The sequence below is a fragment of the Cebus imitator genome, unplaced genomic scaffold, assembly GCF_001604975.1.
Source record: "Cebus imitator isolate Cc_AM_T3 unplaced genomic scaffold, Cebus_imitator-1.0 Scaffold2, whole genome shotgun sequence".
Taxonomy (NCBI): Eukaryota; Metazoa; Chordata; class Mammalia; order Primates; family Cebidae; genus Cebus; species Cebus imitator.
In genome coordinates, this window is record NW_016107317.1 from 6,126,299 (window position 1) to 6,144,708 (window position 18,410).

Genomic DNA, 18,410 nt, shown 5'->3' on the forward strand with positions numbered 1-18,410 from the left:
CCACCACTCATTTGCATCTTATCTACTTAACCTAACTATCCCTTGACTGTCCACCAGTCATTCTTTTCATCTGTCTACTTACCTTAACTATGAACTGAGAAGTCATGCCTCTGCCAGGGTTATTCCATGTCAGGAACAGAGCATTCCATTTGCCCATCTGGGAAACACATAATTATCTTTCAGGATGCCTCTTCTACCTCTTCTATAAACCCCTCCTGTTATCATTGGGTAAAATTGTCCATCTTTTCTTTCATTGCTTTGTCTAACCTGTAAATTTCTCTTATAATACTTTACTGAATGTGTTTGTTTAGATTTCTGTCTGCTCCTACCAAATGATACAAAGATTTTTTTTTTTAATTTATTTAGTTGACAGCAGCTAAAGCTGCACCAAGCAGGGTAAGAGTCTAATAAGTATTATTGGGCAAATTAATAAATTTGGTATAACAAGTAACTCCTTTAAAAAGTCATTAACCAAGCCAAGTACAGTGGCTCATGCCTATAGTCCCATCATTTCAGGAGGCTAAGGCAGATGGATCACTTAAGGTCAGAAGTTCGAAACCAGCCTGGCCAACATGGTGAAACCTTGTCTCTAAAAATGTAAAAATTAGGCAGGCATGGGGACTCACACTTGTAATCTCAGCCACATGGGAGGCTGAGGTAAGAGAATCGCTGGAACCCAGGAGGCAGAGGTTGCAGTCAGCCAAGATCACTCCACCCTGGGCTATAGAGCAAGAAAAAAAAAAAAAAAAAAAAAAAAAAAAAAAAAAAATGATTGATCCACTCAATCCCTAAAAGTATTCTTCTGGTTTAATTAAAAGTAATTTCTGGTTGTTTTAAAACATCAGATTTATTTTCAACTCACACAGTTGTGCCATCATATCGATAATTCAAGATAAAAATCTAATTCTAAAATCAATTTCAAATAAAAGATTTAAACATAAGACCCAACACCATAAAAACCCTAGAAGAAAACTTAGGCAATACCATTGACGACATAGGCATAGGGAAGGACTTCATGACTAAAATACCAAAAGCAATGGCAACAAAAGCCAAAATAGACAAATGAGACCTAATTAAACCCCAGAGCTTCTGCACAGCAAAAGAAATGGCAACCAACAGAATGGGAAAAAAAAATTTGTAATCTACCCATCTGACAAAAGGCTAATATCCAGAATCTACAAAAAAACTAAAACAAATTTACAAGCAAACAACCCCATCAAAAGTGGGCAAAGATATGAACATTCACTTCTCAAAAGAAGACATTTATGCAGCCAACAAACATATGAAAAAATGCTCATCATCACTGGTCATTAGAGAAATGCAAATCAAAACCACATTGAGATACCATCTCACACCAGTTAGAATGACAATCTTTATAAAATCTGGAGACAACAGATGCTGGAGAGGATGTGGAGAAATAGGAACACTTTTACACTGTTGGTGGGAGTGTAAATTAGTTCAACCATTGTGGAAGACAGTGAGGCAATTCCTCAAGGACCTAGAAATAGAAATTCCATTTGACCCAGCAATCCCATTACTGGGTATATACCCAAAGGATTATAAATCATTCTACTATAAAGACACATGCACACATATTTCATTGTGGTACTTTTTACATTAGCAAAGACCTGGAACCAACCCAAATGCCCATCAATGATAGACTGGATAAAGAAAATGTGGCACATATACACCATGGAATACTATGCAACCATAAAAAAAGAATGAGTTCATGTCCTTTGCAGGGACATGGATGAATCTGGAAACCATCATTCTCAGCAAACTAACACAAGAACAGAAAACCAAACACCACATAGTCTCACACATAGGTGGGTATTGAACAATGAGAACATAGGGACACACGGAGGGGACCATCACACACTGGGGTTTGTTGGGGGGTGGGGGGGCTAGGGGATGGATTGCAGGGGGTGGGAAGATTGGGAGGGAATAACATTGGGAGAAATACCTAAAGTAGGTGATGGGGGATGGAGGCAGCAAACCACCATGGCATGTGTATACCTATGTAACTATCCTGCAAGATCTGTACATGTACCCCAAAACTTAAAGTATAATTTTAAAAAATCTGAGTGCTAATTCTGATACTTACTGATTAAGTTGGCCCAGTTCCCACAATCAGAAAGCCTGATCAGAGCTAGCATTTAGACCCACTGTGACTCGTAAGCTGATGGTTTTACTGTGACTTGCATACTTTTTCTTACAACATATAAAATTTTGACAAGAGTATTTACATCCCATGAATAGTACTCATGTTTTAAATAAAGAAATAAAATAATAACAAACTCTGTTCTACTCCATTCTCCTGCCAGTAGCTATACCATTTCTTTTCTTCTCTGCTTTGTAATGAGACCTTCCAAATAACTATCTACATTCACTTTATTTAGTTTTTTTGTTTGCTCTATAACATACTCCAATAAGGCTTTCATCACCTCTGCTCCACTGAAATTGTCACCAGGAACCTTCATGGCTAAACCCAATGTTTGTTTCTCAGTCCTCATTTTACAGGACCTGTTGGAAGCTTTTGGCACTGTTGATCTCATGCTCCAACTTGAAATTTTCTTTCCACATGGCTGACTCTTACCTCACTGGCCATTTGTTCTTCATGTCCTTTCCTTCTCCCAGACTGATTATAATCTTAGCCCTTAACCCTCTTCTCTGTTATATATGTCATTATTCCCTCACTTTTCGCTTATAGTTACATGCCTTTAAATATCATTTATTTGCGAACAATAACCAAATTTATATCACCAACCCAGGCATCATTCACAAACTCCACACTTAGAGAATCAATATGTCTTAAACTAAATTTTTGTTCTTATATTTCAAACCACTCCACCCATGGATGGCCACTCTGGATAATCGATTCTAATTCTAGCTGGTCAGATCAAAATCCTTAGTCTGAATCTCCTTTCAGTCCCCATGTTCAGAAAATCCTACTGACTCTCTTCTCAAAACATATCTAGAATATGTTCTCATCACTTCCAGTGGTCTAAACAACCATCATCTCTCCTCTGTATACTACAATGGCTGTATAATGGTCTCCCTACTTCTCTTATACCTTTATAGTCCTTCTTGCACAACAGCTAAAGTGGTCTCTTTAAAATATCAGTCAAGGCCTGTCATTTTTCTGTCTGAAAATCCTGAACTGGCTCTCCGTTTTACTCAGTGAAAAGATAAAGTCCTTGCAATGGCCTACTGTTTTTTATTTTGTTTCAGTGTTAATAGGAGAGTTCTGAACAATGCAGCTTTCAGCAAGGCGCAGTGGCTCACTCCTGTGATCCCAGCACATTAAGAGGTGGATCATTTGAGATCAGGGGTTCAAGACTAGCCTGGCCAACATGGCGAAACCCCATCTCTACTAAAAACAAAAAATTAGCCAGGCGTGGTGGCCTGCGCCTGTAATCCCAGCTACTCAAGAGGTTAAGGCAGGAGAATCACTTAAACACGGGAGGCAGAGGTTGCAATGAGCTGAGATTGCACCACTGCACTCCAGCCTGCGTGACAGAGTGAGACTCTGTCTCAGAAAAAAAAAAAAAGAAAAAGTGTAGCTTTCAAAATCTCTCACTTTTCACTCTCAGAAACTTACTCTGATTTTAGAAAAACTATTTCATATAGAAGAATACAATATTAAGAAAAATTTTAATGATTATTCATTCTTAAATACTATAGTGAGGCAAACATGTGGTTAAAATTTCAGATCTGTACCTGTTCCTTAGTTAAAAAAAAAAAAAAAAGCAACCTAACTCCATTTACTGAATTGTCTCTTATATTTTTTCCTTTTTTGTCTGAAAGTTCATTCCTTTGATTTTTAAGTAGCCCTACAAAAGTTAAAAAAAAATTCAGTGAATGCAAGACTATTCTGGCTTTAAAAAATCAAACATATTAAAGAATGAATAAATAACTACTTAGGAAGCACTTTTCTTATCCTAAAGGAATTTCTTTTTATTAATAAAAATGACAGAATGGAAATTGGCAGTAGCTATCCACTGTAACTTATATAATTTTTTTCATTTTTGTTATAAAAAAACTAACAAGTGAAGTTATACATGAAGAAGCCAGACCTAATAGGAAAAAAGAACATTCTAGATCATGTGAGAAATAAGGTGAAATTACAGTTTTCATCCTAGCACAGAAATATGAAAGCTGAATAGAGAGTCAATTATAGGTAAAAGAAAGAACATTAAAGAAATTGCTGTGCATTCCACAGGATCATCAGCATTTTATGTCAAGTTTCAGAGCTTCTTTTAAGCTGAGAAATACATCCATATTACCTTAAATGAATATAACAAGTATGAAAGAACATGAATGAAAAGAAAGGACTTTTGGTTTTGGATACCTAAACATATAGATATCCAATTTAATTTTTGTTTTCTTTGAGATGGAGTTTTGTTTTTGTTGCCCAGACTGGAGTGCAATGACACAATCTCAGCTCACCACAACCTTCGCCTCTAGGCTTCCTGATTCTCCTGCCTCAGTCTTGAGTAACTGGGATTACAGGCATGTGCCACCATGCCCTGCTATTTTTTTTATTATTTATTTATTTATTTTTTGTATATTTAGTAGAGACAGGGTTTCTCCATGTTGGTCAGGCTAGTCTAGAACACTCGACCTCAGGTGATCCACCTGCCTCTGCCTCCCAAAGTGCTGTGAATACAGGCGTGAGCCACCGCACTGGGTCCCAATTTAATACTTTAATCTACAATTTGACAGTCTTTAACAACAGAAGATTCTTCTCAGTCTAGTCTTTATTTTTCTCCTTTGAGTCTAGCTAGACTTACGTATTTGTCAGTTCTCACACTGTTACAAAGATACTACAAGAGACTGGATAATTTCTAAATGAAAGATGCTTACTTGACTCACAGTTCTGCATAGCTGGGGAGTCCTCAGGAAACATCAAATCATGGCAGAAGGGATAGGAGAAGCAAGTACTTTCTTTACCAGATGGCAGGAAAAGAGAGAGCAGGAGAAGCTTCCATTTATAAAACCTTCCAATCGCATAAGAACTCAGTCATTATCACGAGAACAGCGGGGGAAAATGCTCCTATGATCCAATCACCTCCCAGCAGGTCCCTCTCTCAATAACTGGGGATTACAATTCAAGATGGGATTTGGATGGGGACACAAAGCCAAATCATATCAACTTGCATTTTATATGTCTACAAGAAATGTGTTTTTTACACTCTGAGTATTAAGTGCACAATGGCTAATACAAATTATTATAATACTGATTGAAGAAATGAATATAATGCTGATATTCAACCTAAAATTTGCCATATTTGTGTTATATACTAGTAGTTCCACTTCGTGTAAAAGAGAAAGTCTTAGAAAGGTTAAATGCATCTTAGTCAATAAGGTCATTTTTTAAACACAGATGTATCCAAATCCAAACTTGGACTCATTCTTTCCACAGACAGCTTATATATTGGCATCTCACAATTATTATTAACTCAGTAACATCATTCCCTAAATTGTATTCATTATTCCCACCTCAATTTTCTCTTTCTTCTTTGTTTCCTATCAGTGAAAAGCATCTGTTGTAATCTGGAAACTAGAATTCATCTTTAATTCTTTATTGTCTCATTCCACTGGTATGCCATCAGTCAGATATTAGTTATCTCTTTTACTTCTAAAATAGCTCTTCTGTCTTTCATCCTGTTAGCTGCTCTCTGACCACCCTGGATCTGGACCTGATTATCTTAGTGGACACCATGTGAAGCAGAGAGAGATGTACTTTCTTAAATTCAACTGTGGTCACTGAACTAAATTAACTTCCACTTATCCCCAAGGCTGGATGCTGTACACACTGAAAAGAAGGAGTCACCAATGTTTGATCTGAAACTTTAGGTAAAATCTGCTCCCTAGTGTCCAGATTAGAAAGCCAACTCCTAGTGTGAGAAGATGCTTAATAACACCTGAGGCCTCAGCTGGGTGAACTTCAGTCAGCACCTTTCAGTTGGACAAAAGGCTTTGGTCATCATCCATATTCTAATCATCACCTACTGCTCAAACAACTTTACATCAAAGTTCAACTGGGAATGACAAGGCCGGTAGAGTCTGTTTATTTCTCTCACACCTCATGGCCATCAGATATCATCCCATAAAGCTGCTCAGTCACTCCTCAAGTTTCTTTCCTCTTTCTCCTTCCCATTCATCAGCAATTCATCTCCCATGACTCTGGCCCTGTCTGCCAAACTTTGTTCCGATTTTCTCATTCCTGTTTGGCATTCCCATCTACTAATAAACATATCTCCCCATCTCAGCTCCTAGAAAAAAATTTCTTTCATCTCCTTATCTCACAAATAGTTCTTTCCCAAACACCATGCTTCTCTGAGGCATTATCATATAATGGTCATATAATTGACATATGTTTGTATAATGATCATATATGAGAATCTGTTTATATAATTCTATACAATTGAGATGACTCCAGAAAAGAATGAAAGGTACATGTCTTCCTGCCCCTGTTAGGAACATCAGATCACAGTCTCAACTTTCTGTCAAAAGACCCTTCTCAAATCACATCACCCATGTATATCCCACCCAGTCTTATAATATTATTTAGGACCTTCTGGACACTTGCTTGTATATATATTGATGGCTCCAACTCAAACTCGAGTTTTTCGCACCATTAAAAATCTTGTGTCTATCCTTAGCCAATTTTACTTGTTAGTATTTGTAATCCATCCAGGATCTGAGCTCAGAGAGTCTTGACTTTATTATATCCAGAGATCATATATGTGTTACATTTCAGTGACCATCCCCCAGATCCCTAGAACCTCATCATGACCCAGAATGGTCCACATTTGAAATGGCAAACAACTCTCTACACTTTGGCTCCATGTTTCAAATATTTCTTTTTGACTTTAGGGAGAAGTTCAAATTCCTTTGCCTAGCATGTAGAGCTCTTAAGCAATCTGGCAACCACCTATCTTTCTAATTACATCCTCCACAGCTTCCCCTATCAATTTGACTTCTTTTGTTCTAGCCGCAATGAACCATTCACCATTTCTCAGATACACCTAATCTTTCATCCATATATGCTCTTGTCTGTGCTTTTTCCTCTTTCTGGAATCTTCTTTTCCAAATCTCCATCTCATTATAGCTAACTTAATCCCTCAGAACCATTTTGAGTTATTTCCTGCCTTGTCCAATTCCCTAACACAATGTCTTTCTAAGTCTGTTTTTCATCTGTGCTTGCAACAACTTAAGAATAAATGTTCAAATTATTGTAACTATTACACTTACATGTCAACATTATCAGGAATAATTTTCACCAGTTGACAAAATCTCACTACTGTATTCTACGTACTTCGGTTAAATTCCCGTTTTTACAAGATCAAACAAAAAACTTCAAGAGGCTGTCTCTATTCAAATAAATATCTTTGTTCCAGACCAGTACAATGATAAGAATGTTCTTATTAAAAATATCAGTACAATTGGGTAGGTAATGCTACCTCTTTCTTTTATTCTTAGGATCAATTTTCCTCTTGAAATAAAGTCACTTCCAAGGGAATCCATGCTCACTGTAAAACTGTTTGGGATTGCCTGTGCAACCAACAATGCAAATGTATTGGCGTGGTCTTGTCTTCCATTGTTTCCAAAAGAGTAAGTATATCAATTGTGAGTAATAAGCCTGTCATTTCAATAAAACATTCTTAGAAGTAAATATTTTGCAGTATATGGCATAATGAGGAAATCAAGGCATTTTATTCTAAAATTGACATAGTTCAATATAAATCATGATTACTGAAAGCAGAACTGAAAAGTAAAATTGTAGAAACGGCTTTAAAAACAGGACTTATGCTCAATTTGTTAGCTGGCTCATTTATAATGAAAAGGTATTGGTATGACCAATCTCAATTACTTTTTCTTCTCTGACTAGCTGATTTCTTTGGAATTAGTAATTCAAAATGATTTGGTTTAATACTGTGATTTAGAAAGAATGTAAGTCATGGAATTCTGACTAAAGTAAAATTATATAAGGTAACTGGCTTACTGGGCTTTTCTTGCCAAGAAGAAATATTTAGTAACTTTAAGGTGATATTTTTCAGAAAACTAAGTCAATTATATATTCAGATATTCTCTCAGAACTAATGATCGTTGAAAAATGAAGTGTTGATTTAACCATAAATCTTAGAAACTATTAATATTCAGAATACTTGATAAAATCAATTACATGATTTTCTATGGTATTAAGGAAAAAGCATTTTTTAAAAATCAATCATTTTTCATACGGCTACTCTTGCTTCAGAATCAAATGATAAAATTCAGGACTTTTGAAAAATTAAAACATATATTGTAATGTTAATATCTTTATAAAGTATGTTTCTGCCTCTGCTGTTTTAGAAAGATATGGTAATGCAAAAATATTTTTTAAAAATTGCATTAGTCTTTATTTTCCAGACCTAATCAATATGAAAAATTTTAGCAACCATAATAGATGTTTAAAAATCTTCTTTGTTGTATTATTTCTGTTGTACACTGTGTGTGTGTGTGTGTGTGTGTGTGTGTGTGTGTGTGTTGCTCTTTTATTTGTTTTCATGCTTTAGCCCATTTCTATACTGGTGTTCCTTGAAGACAGGGAACGTGTATGTCTTTGTCACATCTATCATCTAATGTAGCACCTCATACAAACAGGCAATCACTACAGGTTTGTTTACTAAATTGAACTGAGGGGAAAATAAATCAGTCCCTATAGAAGAGATAAAGAATGAAATAAGATTTCAAAGTCTATAAGAAACAGGTTAGCCCTAAAAGCAATACCTATTGCTATTAGCAGACATTTCAAAGATATAATTTTTATGCTAAGTACTTTATTTTCTTTCTCACTAGGAGCAGCTATACAAGTGTCCTTCCTTCTCATAAGTGAGTTTCCTTAAAGTTTCACCTGCAGTATTTGTAAGATCTACCATTTTTTGTAGAATATGTCTAATTAATCACTGAAAAAAAAGGTTAAGTCCATGTTACTCTCCCCTCATGTAACACACTACTTGCACATACAAATCAGTAAACACTAAACATATGATTTAGAAATATTTTTGTCTTTAAAACTAATCTTGAAGACATTTTTCCAGATGATCATGATAGTGAAAATACCACCTCCATGTTGTTTTGTCATATGTCACTTACCATTGGTAAGCATTTTATAGGCGAGTGGTCATAGAAGATGAGCATTTGTGAGAGATGGCATCTGGGACTGATCCTAGGCAGCAATTTTAACGGGATGCGTCAAAATTGTAGATGATGAGACATCAGAAAACACAACTCACTTCAACAAGTACTCAATAAGCATTTCTAAATATTTTTTTAAAAACCTGTTTCTCCTGAAAATCAGAAAATCTGCTTTTCTCCTATGCTGGGTAATTTAAGGAAATACAGATATTTTTAAGAAACCAGAAACACATCACATGGCGCAACTGGGAGGCTGGGAAGACTCCACTTTGCTCATTGCTTCAAGTTACAAAGATTCTAACCCTATTTATTTGATGCAGATCTTTCAAATCAAAGCAAATTGGTGACTTAATTTTATTTTCTTTCATGGGATAATCCCTGCTCGTAAACATTTGATATTGAATCTCTCTTTTATTACAGTTCAAATTGCCCATAGCTAGCCATGTGGAACTATAATGAGTGCTTATGTCATTTTTTCCAACACATATATCAACTGAAAATATGCAGAATTAAAGGTTTCCTATCTCTTTATGGTCTCCAGAAGTGGATTTCAGATGAACCAATGGTGATTAAACTCAGGTACATCAGTTAGGGCTGCATCAACAAAGTCTGAAAATAAAAATAAACTTCTACATTTTCAAGCATGCAAACTGATCTTCAATTCTATCTCAAAAAGTCTCCAAGTCCAAAAGTAAATTTGGCCCACAGAAGTTTTATAGTGCTGTCTTTTGCAGACAAGGCTTCCACCTCATCTACATTTGTAATGTCACCGCAATGTAGCGAGAAAGTGTTATCCTTACCTCAACAGTTTCCATGAGCTCCCTCCCCTACTCAAGTTCAAAATTAATAGTTTGGTAATTACTTAGCATTTCTAAATTGTGGTAAGCTACTTCAGAACAGAGATTCTCAACCCTGATTAAAGCATAGAATTTTCTGAGGAGATTTAAAACTAAACACAAAGCCGAAGCATGCTCAAAGATTCTAATTTAATTGGTCTGTGATCTGGTCTGAGTACCAGTATTTTTAAAGCTCCCAAGACGACTTTAAAACCTTGATAAATTAGGATGTTTTTCATAATTTCAAAAAAGGCCTAAAATAAATCTTAATCTCAAAACAGTTAGATTCCTTAGACAATTCCCCAAGTAGCCAAACCTGACTCCATTGTATAAAATTGTTTCAGACATATCTTCAAAATCATATACCTGAAAAAAATTGTAGATGAGAATTTCTTATCATTTTTTCTCCTATCCAAGAGAGACCCTCAGTTAGTCCAAATATGTCATGTACAGGTAAAGAACTCTATGATGAATGAAGACTTAAAAACCAGCAATTAGTACCAGACTACTTATAAATAGAACAAAAACTAGAATGTATGTCTGAGTTTTATTACCTTAAGCTGCCTCCCTTCCTGCTCTTAGGTGCCATGCCTTTCTCCATAAACATTCTGTAAACAGTTTGCTACCCTACAAGAGGGATGTATTTAGATGTTGTCCCCTCTAAATCTCATATTGAATTATGGTCCTCAGTGTTGGAGGTAGGTCCTCGTGGTAGGTGTTTGTGTAATGGGAGCAGATCTCTCATGGCTTGGTCCTGTCCTTGAGATAGTGAATAGGTAGTCACAGATCTGGTTGTTTAAAAGTGTGTGGCACCTCCTCCCACCTGGTCCTGATCTCACCATGTGAGAGACCTGTTCCTCCTTTGCCTTCTGCCAGAGTGTAAGCTTCTTGAGTCCTCCCCAGAAGCCCAGCAGATGCCAGCACCATGCATCCTGTAAGGCCTGCATAACTGTGAGCCAATTAAACCTCTTTTCTTTTCTATTACCCAGGCTCACTTATTTCCTTACAGCAATGCAAAAATGGCCTAACCCAGAAAATTGGTACCAGAAGTAGGGTATTGCTATGAAGATATCTGTGGATGTGGCATTAGAACTGGGTAACAGGCAAAGGCTGGAAGAGTTTGAACCACTCAGAAGAAGACAGGAAAATGAGAGAAAGTTTGTGATTTTTGAGAGACCAGTTAAATAGTTGTGGTCAAAACACTGATAGTGATATAAATTCTGTAAAGGCTAACAAGGTCTCAGATGGCAATAAGGAACTTTTGGGAGCCGAAGCAAAGGTTACTCTTGTTATGCCTTAGCAAGGAATTTGGTTGCATTGTGCTCATGCCCTAGGAATCTGGGGAAGTTTGAACTTAAGAATGGTAACTTAGAGTATCTGACAGGAGAAATTTCTAAGTAGCAAAGCATCCAAGAGGTAGCCCAGTTGCTTCTAACAGCCTCATCTCAGATGCAGGAGTGAAAAAAATGACTCAGAATTAGAATTTGTATTTGAAAGGGACACAGAGTATAAAAGTTTGGAAAATTTGCTGCCTGGCCATTTGGCAGAGAAAGAAAAAGCATTATCAGGAGAGAAGCTGAAGTGGGCTTGGAGCAAGTACTTGTTAGACATATTTGCATAACTAAAAAAGAGCCAGGTGCTGATAGCCAGGAAATGTGAAACCCTAGGAGGAAAGAATGGTTTCTAGGGACAGGCCCAGGGCCCTGCTGCCATGTGCAGCCTCAGGACACTGCTCCCCACATCGAGGTTGCTCTGGCTCCAACCTCAGATCAAAGTGGCCCAGGTACAGCTTGGACCACCATTTTGTAAATTGCAAGCTATAATCCTTGGCAGCTTCCACAAGGTGTTAAATCTGCAAGCATACAGAGTGCAAGAGTGAAGGAAGCTTAGCAACCTCCACCTATATTTCAAAGAGCATACTGGAAAGCCTGGGTACCCAGGCATAAACCTGTTACAGGGGCAGATTCCTCACAGAGAACCTCTGGTAGGGAACTGCAGAGGAGAAATGTGGAGTTGGATTTTTCACAGAGTCCTTACTGGGGCACTGCATAGTGAAGCTGTGGGAAATGGGCCACCGCTCTCCAGACCCTGGAATGGTAGAGTCACTAGCAGTTTACTAACTCATCATAGAAAAGCCACAGGGGCAAAGCTGACCAAGGTCTTAGGAACCCACCATTGTATCTGTGTGCTCGGGATGTGGGATATGGAGTCAAGGGTTATTTTTGGAGCCTTAATATTTAATGACTGCCCTGCTGGGTTTCAGACTTGCGTGGGACCTGTAACTCCTTTCTTTTGGCCAATTTCTCCATTTTGGAATGAGAATTTTTACCCAATTTCTGTACCCCCATTTTATCTTGAAAATAAATAATTTGTTTTGATTTTATGGGCTCATAGATGGAAAGAACTTATCTCTAGATGAGACTTTGGACTTGGACATCAGACATTTGAGTTAATGCCAGAATGAATTAAGACTTTGGGTGACTATTGAGAAAGGATGATTGTATTTTGCAATGTCAGAAGGACATGAGATTTGAGGAGCCAGGGGAAGAATAATATAGTTTAAATGTTGTCTCCTCCAAATCCAGTGTTGAATTGTAGTTTCCAGTGTTGGAGGTAGGACATGGTGGGAGATGTTTGGGTCATGGAGATGGATCCCTCATGGCCTGGGGCTGTCCTTGAACTAGTGAGTGGGTACTTGCAAGATCTGGTTGGTTGGCAGTGTGTAGCATGTCCTCAGAATTTGCTCCCGCTCTCACCACATGAGACACCTGTTCACCCTTTGCCTTCCACCATGATTGGAAGCTTCCTGAGGCCTCCCTGAAAGCTGAGCAGATGTGAGCACCATGCTTCTTGTAAAGCCTGCAAAATCATGAGTCAAGTAAACTTCTTTTCTTTATAAATTATTCAATCTCAGGAATTTCTTTATAGCAACACAAGAATAGCCTAACACAACAGGGTACCAGCTCAGCCTTGCCTAGACTCTACTCTTACTCATGAAACCTATTAGATATAATAAAGTCAGTGGCCAAAATAATTTTATAACATCAGATCCTTTGGTCCTGCCTGCTACCAATTCTTTGGCTACAAGATGCCAGCAGTAGACACATAGAGTACTATGGCTAAAATTGATAATTGTTTTATGTAAACACCTTATCTTGTTGCTTGAGGAAAAGTGACCCAAAGAGGGTAAACCAGCCCATCTGTTCTCCTGGTGTCACAAATTTTGTGTTGGCTTTTCCGGTCAACGAATTTATAAAATATATTTAAATTGAAAAGTGTCTTAAGGCTACTCCAGAACAAATATTTTGTAATATTATGTTTAGCAGTGTAGTCCTTCTTCTAATGGCATCATATTAAAAACCTCAAAGTATAAGAGTGATTCCATGGATGTGTTTTATCAAGAGAATTTATAAACCCATAGCCCAGCCTAACTGAGATCTTCCTACCATCTATCTGAAGCTCACCCTCAACTACCAGCAGAACCCCAAAGCTATATCAAAACTCTGAAGATCATTGATTTTGTCCAAGAAGCTCAAAAAAGTTAAGCTAATAAAGGGAAGGTAAATAATAAAGACAGGCTCCAGATGTCCTGACACAAAGTCTGGTGTTCTTTCCATTACATGGAACTCTTTTTTGTATACCCTGCCTTCAAAATGTTTCATTTTAACTAGCTTAATAAATGTTTTCACAGCAGTAATACTTTAAAAATGACCAGTGGTCCCATTTGCCTGGTCTTAAAAGTTTCTATTTTCATCTTCTTTCTGAGAACTACCAACACTCTTAGATGCATCTTTTCACATTTCAATTTCACATCTCAATTTCCTCATCTTCCCTATATTCTCTATTTAATGAAGTCTATGGAAATGTGTTCCCTCCATTATGCTTGCAGTATCTAAAAAGATTTTTAGGCAAATTTTATTATCAAAAAGTAAATTAATATCAAATACATGAAGAACCTCCATAATACTGCCAAACATCTATTTCCTTTCCCCCTCGAATGACTTTAAGTTGTGTATATATTAGCCTTAATGGATAGCTAGAAGTTCATTCACCCTACACTCTATTTTTTGATAGATTTCCCCATACACACACCTATGTCAAGTGTTCTGACTTCACTCTGCCACGTGTGCCTCAGGGTTAAAGCTTTGGTGACTGTTAATATATCCAAGATTCAATCTGAAGACAGTAATTACCATCAAATTCTTGAGTCTACTCATCCTCTGTCAAGACCTCTTAGATCATTCAGATTTCTGGATTAAAGCATAGCCAAGACATATAAATATGATAAGACCACAAATATAACTCATTCCACAACTTAAGTGTGAATAAATAATGCAACTCCTATATCACACTCTTCCTCATGAACTCCCACCCTGTAACTAATGAGAAGAAATAAAGTTCCATCTGTGACAAGGTATTAGTTCAGTATCTTTTTTTTTTTTTTTTGAGATGGAGTTTCACTCTTGTTACCCAAGCTGGAATGCAATGGCACGATCTTGGCTCACCGCAGCCTCCACCTCCTGGGTTCAGGCAATTCTCCTGCCTCAGCCTCCCAAGTAGCTGGGATTACAGGCACGCGCCACCATGCCCAGCTAATGTTTTGTATTTTTAGTAGAGATGGGGTTTCACCATGTTGACCAGGATGGTCTCGATCTTTTGACCTCATGATCCACCCGCCTCGGCCTCCCAAAGTGCTAGGATTACAGGCGTAAGCCTCTGCACCCAGCCCTAGTTCAGTAACTTTTAATAGCCCTTTTAGAATATGCAGTCTCTTCTGGATAAAAATGCTGGGTCACTCAGATAACCTTCTTACTCTCTGGTTATCGTCCTAGGAGGGGGAAAGGATATATAAGAAAAGGAGGGAAAAAAAAACATAAAAACAGATTATTTGCCCTGGTGACCTCCAATACCCAAATCAAAGCCCCTTTTTAAGCTCATGGATGCTTGCTATAGCTGAAGTCTGCAGCTCATGACTGGGGCTCCCCCTGCTTGGTCAGGGTTTCCTGGGAAGCCCTGGGTGACTCAGGCTTTCACAGGCACCATGGAGCCTTCTGAGGTTTGCCAACGACTCCCAGTTGACCCCAGGTTGAATGGTCCAATCAGATGCCCTTATTACAGAGCCCTTATTCCCACCAGGGAAACTCTGGAAACTCTCCCTCTCAAAAATCTTTAGATATTTCCAGATCCCATCTTATCTACACAGAACCCAGAGAAGGCCTAAAAAAGCTAAACTCACAAGTTCCTCCTGCCTGTTACTCACATAATGCCCAGTTTAATGGCAATGCCACACGTAGCACAGAACCACTCAAGAGGTGATTTCCTTCCAGGGTCTGAAACGGAGTGCAAAGAGGAGCTCCTCTGCCTTCAGCATTATGTTTTTTGCTCACTGATCTCACACGTCTCCCCATCTACTTGCCAAAGCAGAGGAGAGGCAAACTGGGATGCCTATGTCAGCCGTGCTTATTCGGCTCCTTCTTTCTCTGTCTTCTACTTCTCACCCTCCCCAATTCCCAGGAAGTGATGGGCTTTTCTTTCATCATGTTCTCCTATCCGATATGGCACATCCTCCTCCATCCTCACCTCTGTTGATTCTTTTCCACGCACAGAAACATTGTCTCTGAATGCTGTGGAGAACATTATGACCTCCAAATTTGGTGTTAGACATGTTTCTTTCTCCTCTAGCATTCTGCCTAATTCAAAACTTTTCCCAGGCAGATGAGGGTTTGGCCATTTGGGTGAAGTTCATATGCCCTGAAAGGCAAAAGGGAAAATTACAATAATAATTTTCTAATCTCTACCTCTATTAAACTAATCCTTACCTTCCTAATACTGGTCCCCCAATATTGTTATACCAAGACAGATTTTATTCAGGTAAGGGAGGGATGCAACAAAGAAACAAGACTTAAAATTTATCCTGCTAGAAGAATATTCTTAAGTCATATAAAACATCTGCCCATATTTTAATAAAGCAAATTATACTCCCCTAGGCAGGTATTTGCTTACAATATCTTTAAATAGAGAAAATAATAAAAGAGGCAGTCTCCAGAAAGCTAAAGGTCTAAAGAAAGCTTTATTTGTCGAATGTCTTCCTCTTATTTTGCATAAGATCTGTTAAATGGCAAGATGGAATTATATATTGCTTTTAGAAAAACTCACTTGATGCATTAAAGTTATTTATAAGCTTAATTTTGTTGACTTTCAGTTTTGCATTTTCAATTTGGCATATTAAAATCAGAGACTGTTTTCCATGATTTTTGGAACATTTTTCTGATATTCTGACTCATATACACAGCCAGGTATGACTTCTTTTCTAATTTATACAAGGATCTGTGGATTTGGATGTTACTGAAGCTGTTAAAACCATGCACGAACTCTTCCCTGTTTAAAGCCTTTACTGTATGTACTCTCATTTACTATGGTAATTTACCACCAATTTTTAAACATTTAGAATATGAATAATCTTTCTATTTATGCGTAAGAAAGCGTTTCCTCCATGAAGCCCCACAACTATTTTTATTCTGCAAATCATATGCTATACTAATTTAAATCTTTTTTCTATAAATTTAGAACTTATATCTTTAAAGTTTCCCAGGGATTTAGTCACTCCATGGAGCAAATATGTTCTGAAGAGTTGACATCTGTATTGATTTAAGGCAGTTGTAACTCCAAGAATATAAATCTAAAATTCTTAAACTCTAAGAATATAAATCTAAAATTATTAGTTCTACCTTATAATCACCATTGATGGCAATTAAAAATAATTGCCATCCATTAGAAACCACTGTCGGTAAATAATTTTCTCATGTGAAAAATAAATGTAGGCTTCTACAAAAATAGCCATGCATGTGGTATATTAGAAACGAACTGTTAATCAGTGTCTAGGCTGGTGGACTATCTCATTTCTTTTCCAGCAACTGAATAAACCCACTATAATAGCTGATTATGTTTATACTCCAAAAGAAAACATTTACAGATAATAATAGCTTCCATCATGAAGTGACTCTTGTCTGTCTGTGTATTGTCTTTTGCAGAAAATCCATTCTCGGGTCTATGTTATTCAGCATGACATTTCAGAGTGAGCCTCCCATAGAAATGATAGCTCCAGGAGTGTGGGATGTAAGTCAGCCATCCCCAGTGACCCTGCAGGTAAGTGCCAGGCTACAAGATTAAAGTACACATGGCAAGTGTTAGTTGACAAGTAGTTTGTTGTCAATTGCAGAAACAATTTCTTCTAGGATCACACATTTTAATAGTCTTCTCTGCCTTCAGCCTTCTGGGATTTGTGAAACCTCTACTGCTTTTATTTTATATACAGTACTCTCAAAGCACTTCTATCCCAGCTTATATAATGGCAATTTCAAACCATTCTCCATCCAACAAGGTCATGTTGGAGAACTATGGAGTGTTTGCCATTAGTATACTCATTATGGCCGTTCACTTTTCTTTCTATTGTCTAAAAACAGTCATTGGTGTGAATTATTAACTTGGTATCCTACTCACACCTGCCTCAGCTTTGTGTCATATTTCTTTAAAATTTCTTCTGTTGCATGTTTCTAAAATGACTAGCAATTAACTGAGTAGTAGGAAAGAAACTGGAAACAAATTGTCCTTTTTTTTTTTTTCTTAAAATCTGTCTACTCTATGTGATTTGCAATCATAAATGAAAGGTGGTAAATGACTTCAGGCTTTGGTCCTTAATGCTTACAGCTCCTTATGTAACTCCCAATTGTAGTTCATCAGATTGGTTGGAAACTTGAGGCATGCACAGTCACATACACAGAAATGTATGGAACATGCATGAAAAATGCATGGAATTTTTCCTGTATAGGAAAAATTAGAATATGTTTTCTGGGCAGCATCCTTTAGAACAGAGTTTTCCAACCTTACCAGTATTGACATTTTGGACAAGAAAATTCTTTGTTGTGGGGACTGTTCTGTGCATTTCAGGATGTTTAGCATCATCCCTGGCTTCTTTCCACTGGATGCCCAAGGCACTTTCTCAGTTCTGACAATCAAAGAATGTCTCCAGATATTGTCAAATGTACTTTTGAGAAAAGGATGTCCTCAGCTGACATCACAGATCTAGAAAAAATTAGTAGAGTCTTCAGGCTCTTAAGTTTCCAGGCTTGTGGTGAAAGGTTTAGGACACAAAGTTGAGAAAAATGTGCAGAAAAATATTTAACATGGAAAGGAAAAATTAATACTAATAAAAATATGGCATCACGTTCTTGCAGAGGAAGATTCAACCAGATGACACCTAAAGATCCACTTCTAATCTGTGGGCATGTTAAAAAAAGGATGCTTATTCAGATTAGATCTTGGCACAACATCAGAGACACTCCACACGTGGTAACTTATCAATTGGCATTTGTTGTGTTTTAAAAGAAC

At 37.4% G+C, this 18,410-nt stretch overlaps 1 protein-coding gene and 1 long non-coding RNA gene across 2 annotated transcripts in view; one reads left to right on the forward strand and one right to left on the reverse strand.

Moving 5' to 3' along the window:
* PIK3C2G (phosphatidylinositol-4-phosphate 3-kinase catalytic subunit type 2 gamma) overlaps positions 1-18,410 on the forward strand; it is a 395,898-nt gene that overhangs the window by 113,878 nt on the left and 263,610 nt on the right. Inside the window, exons 13-14 of the mRNA XM_017528884.2 lie at positions 7,489-7,620; positions 17,054-17,168. Coding sequence (XP_017384373.1) covers positions 7,489-7,620; positions 17,054-17,168 — 247 coding nt within the window. The remainder of the gene's footprint in view (positions 1-7,488; positions 7,621-17,053; positions 17,169-18,410) is intronic.
* The window catches only part of LOC119471235, an 83,915-nt gene continuing 65,586 nt past the window's right edge, over positions 82-18,410 (reverse strand). The window contains exon 3 of the long non-coding RNA XR_005200268.1: positions 82-157. This is a non-coding gene — a long non-coding RNA (uncharacterized LOC119471235). The remainder of the gene's footprint in view (positions 158-18,410) is intronic.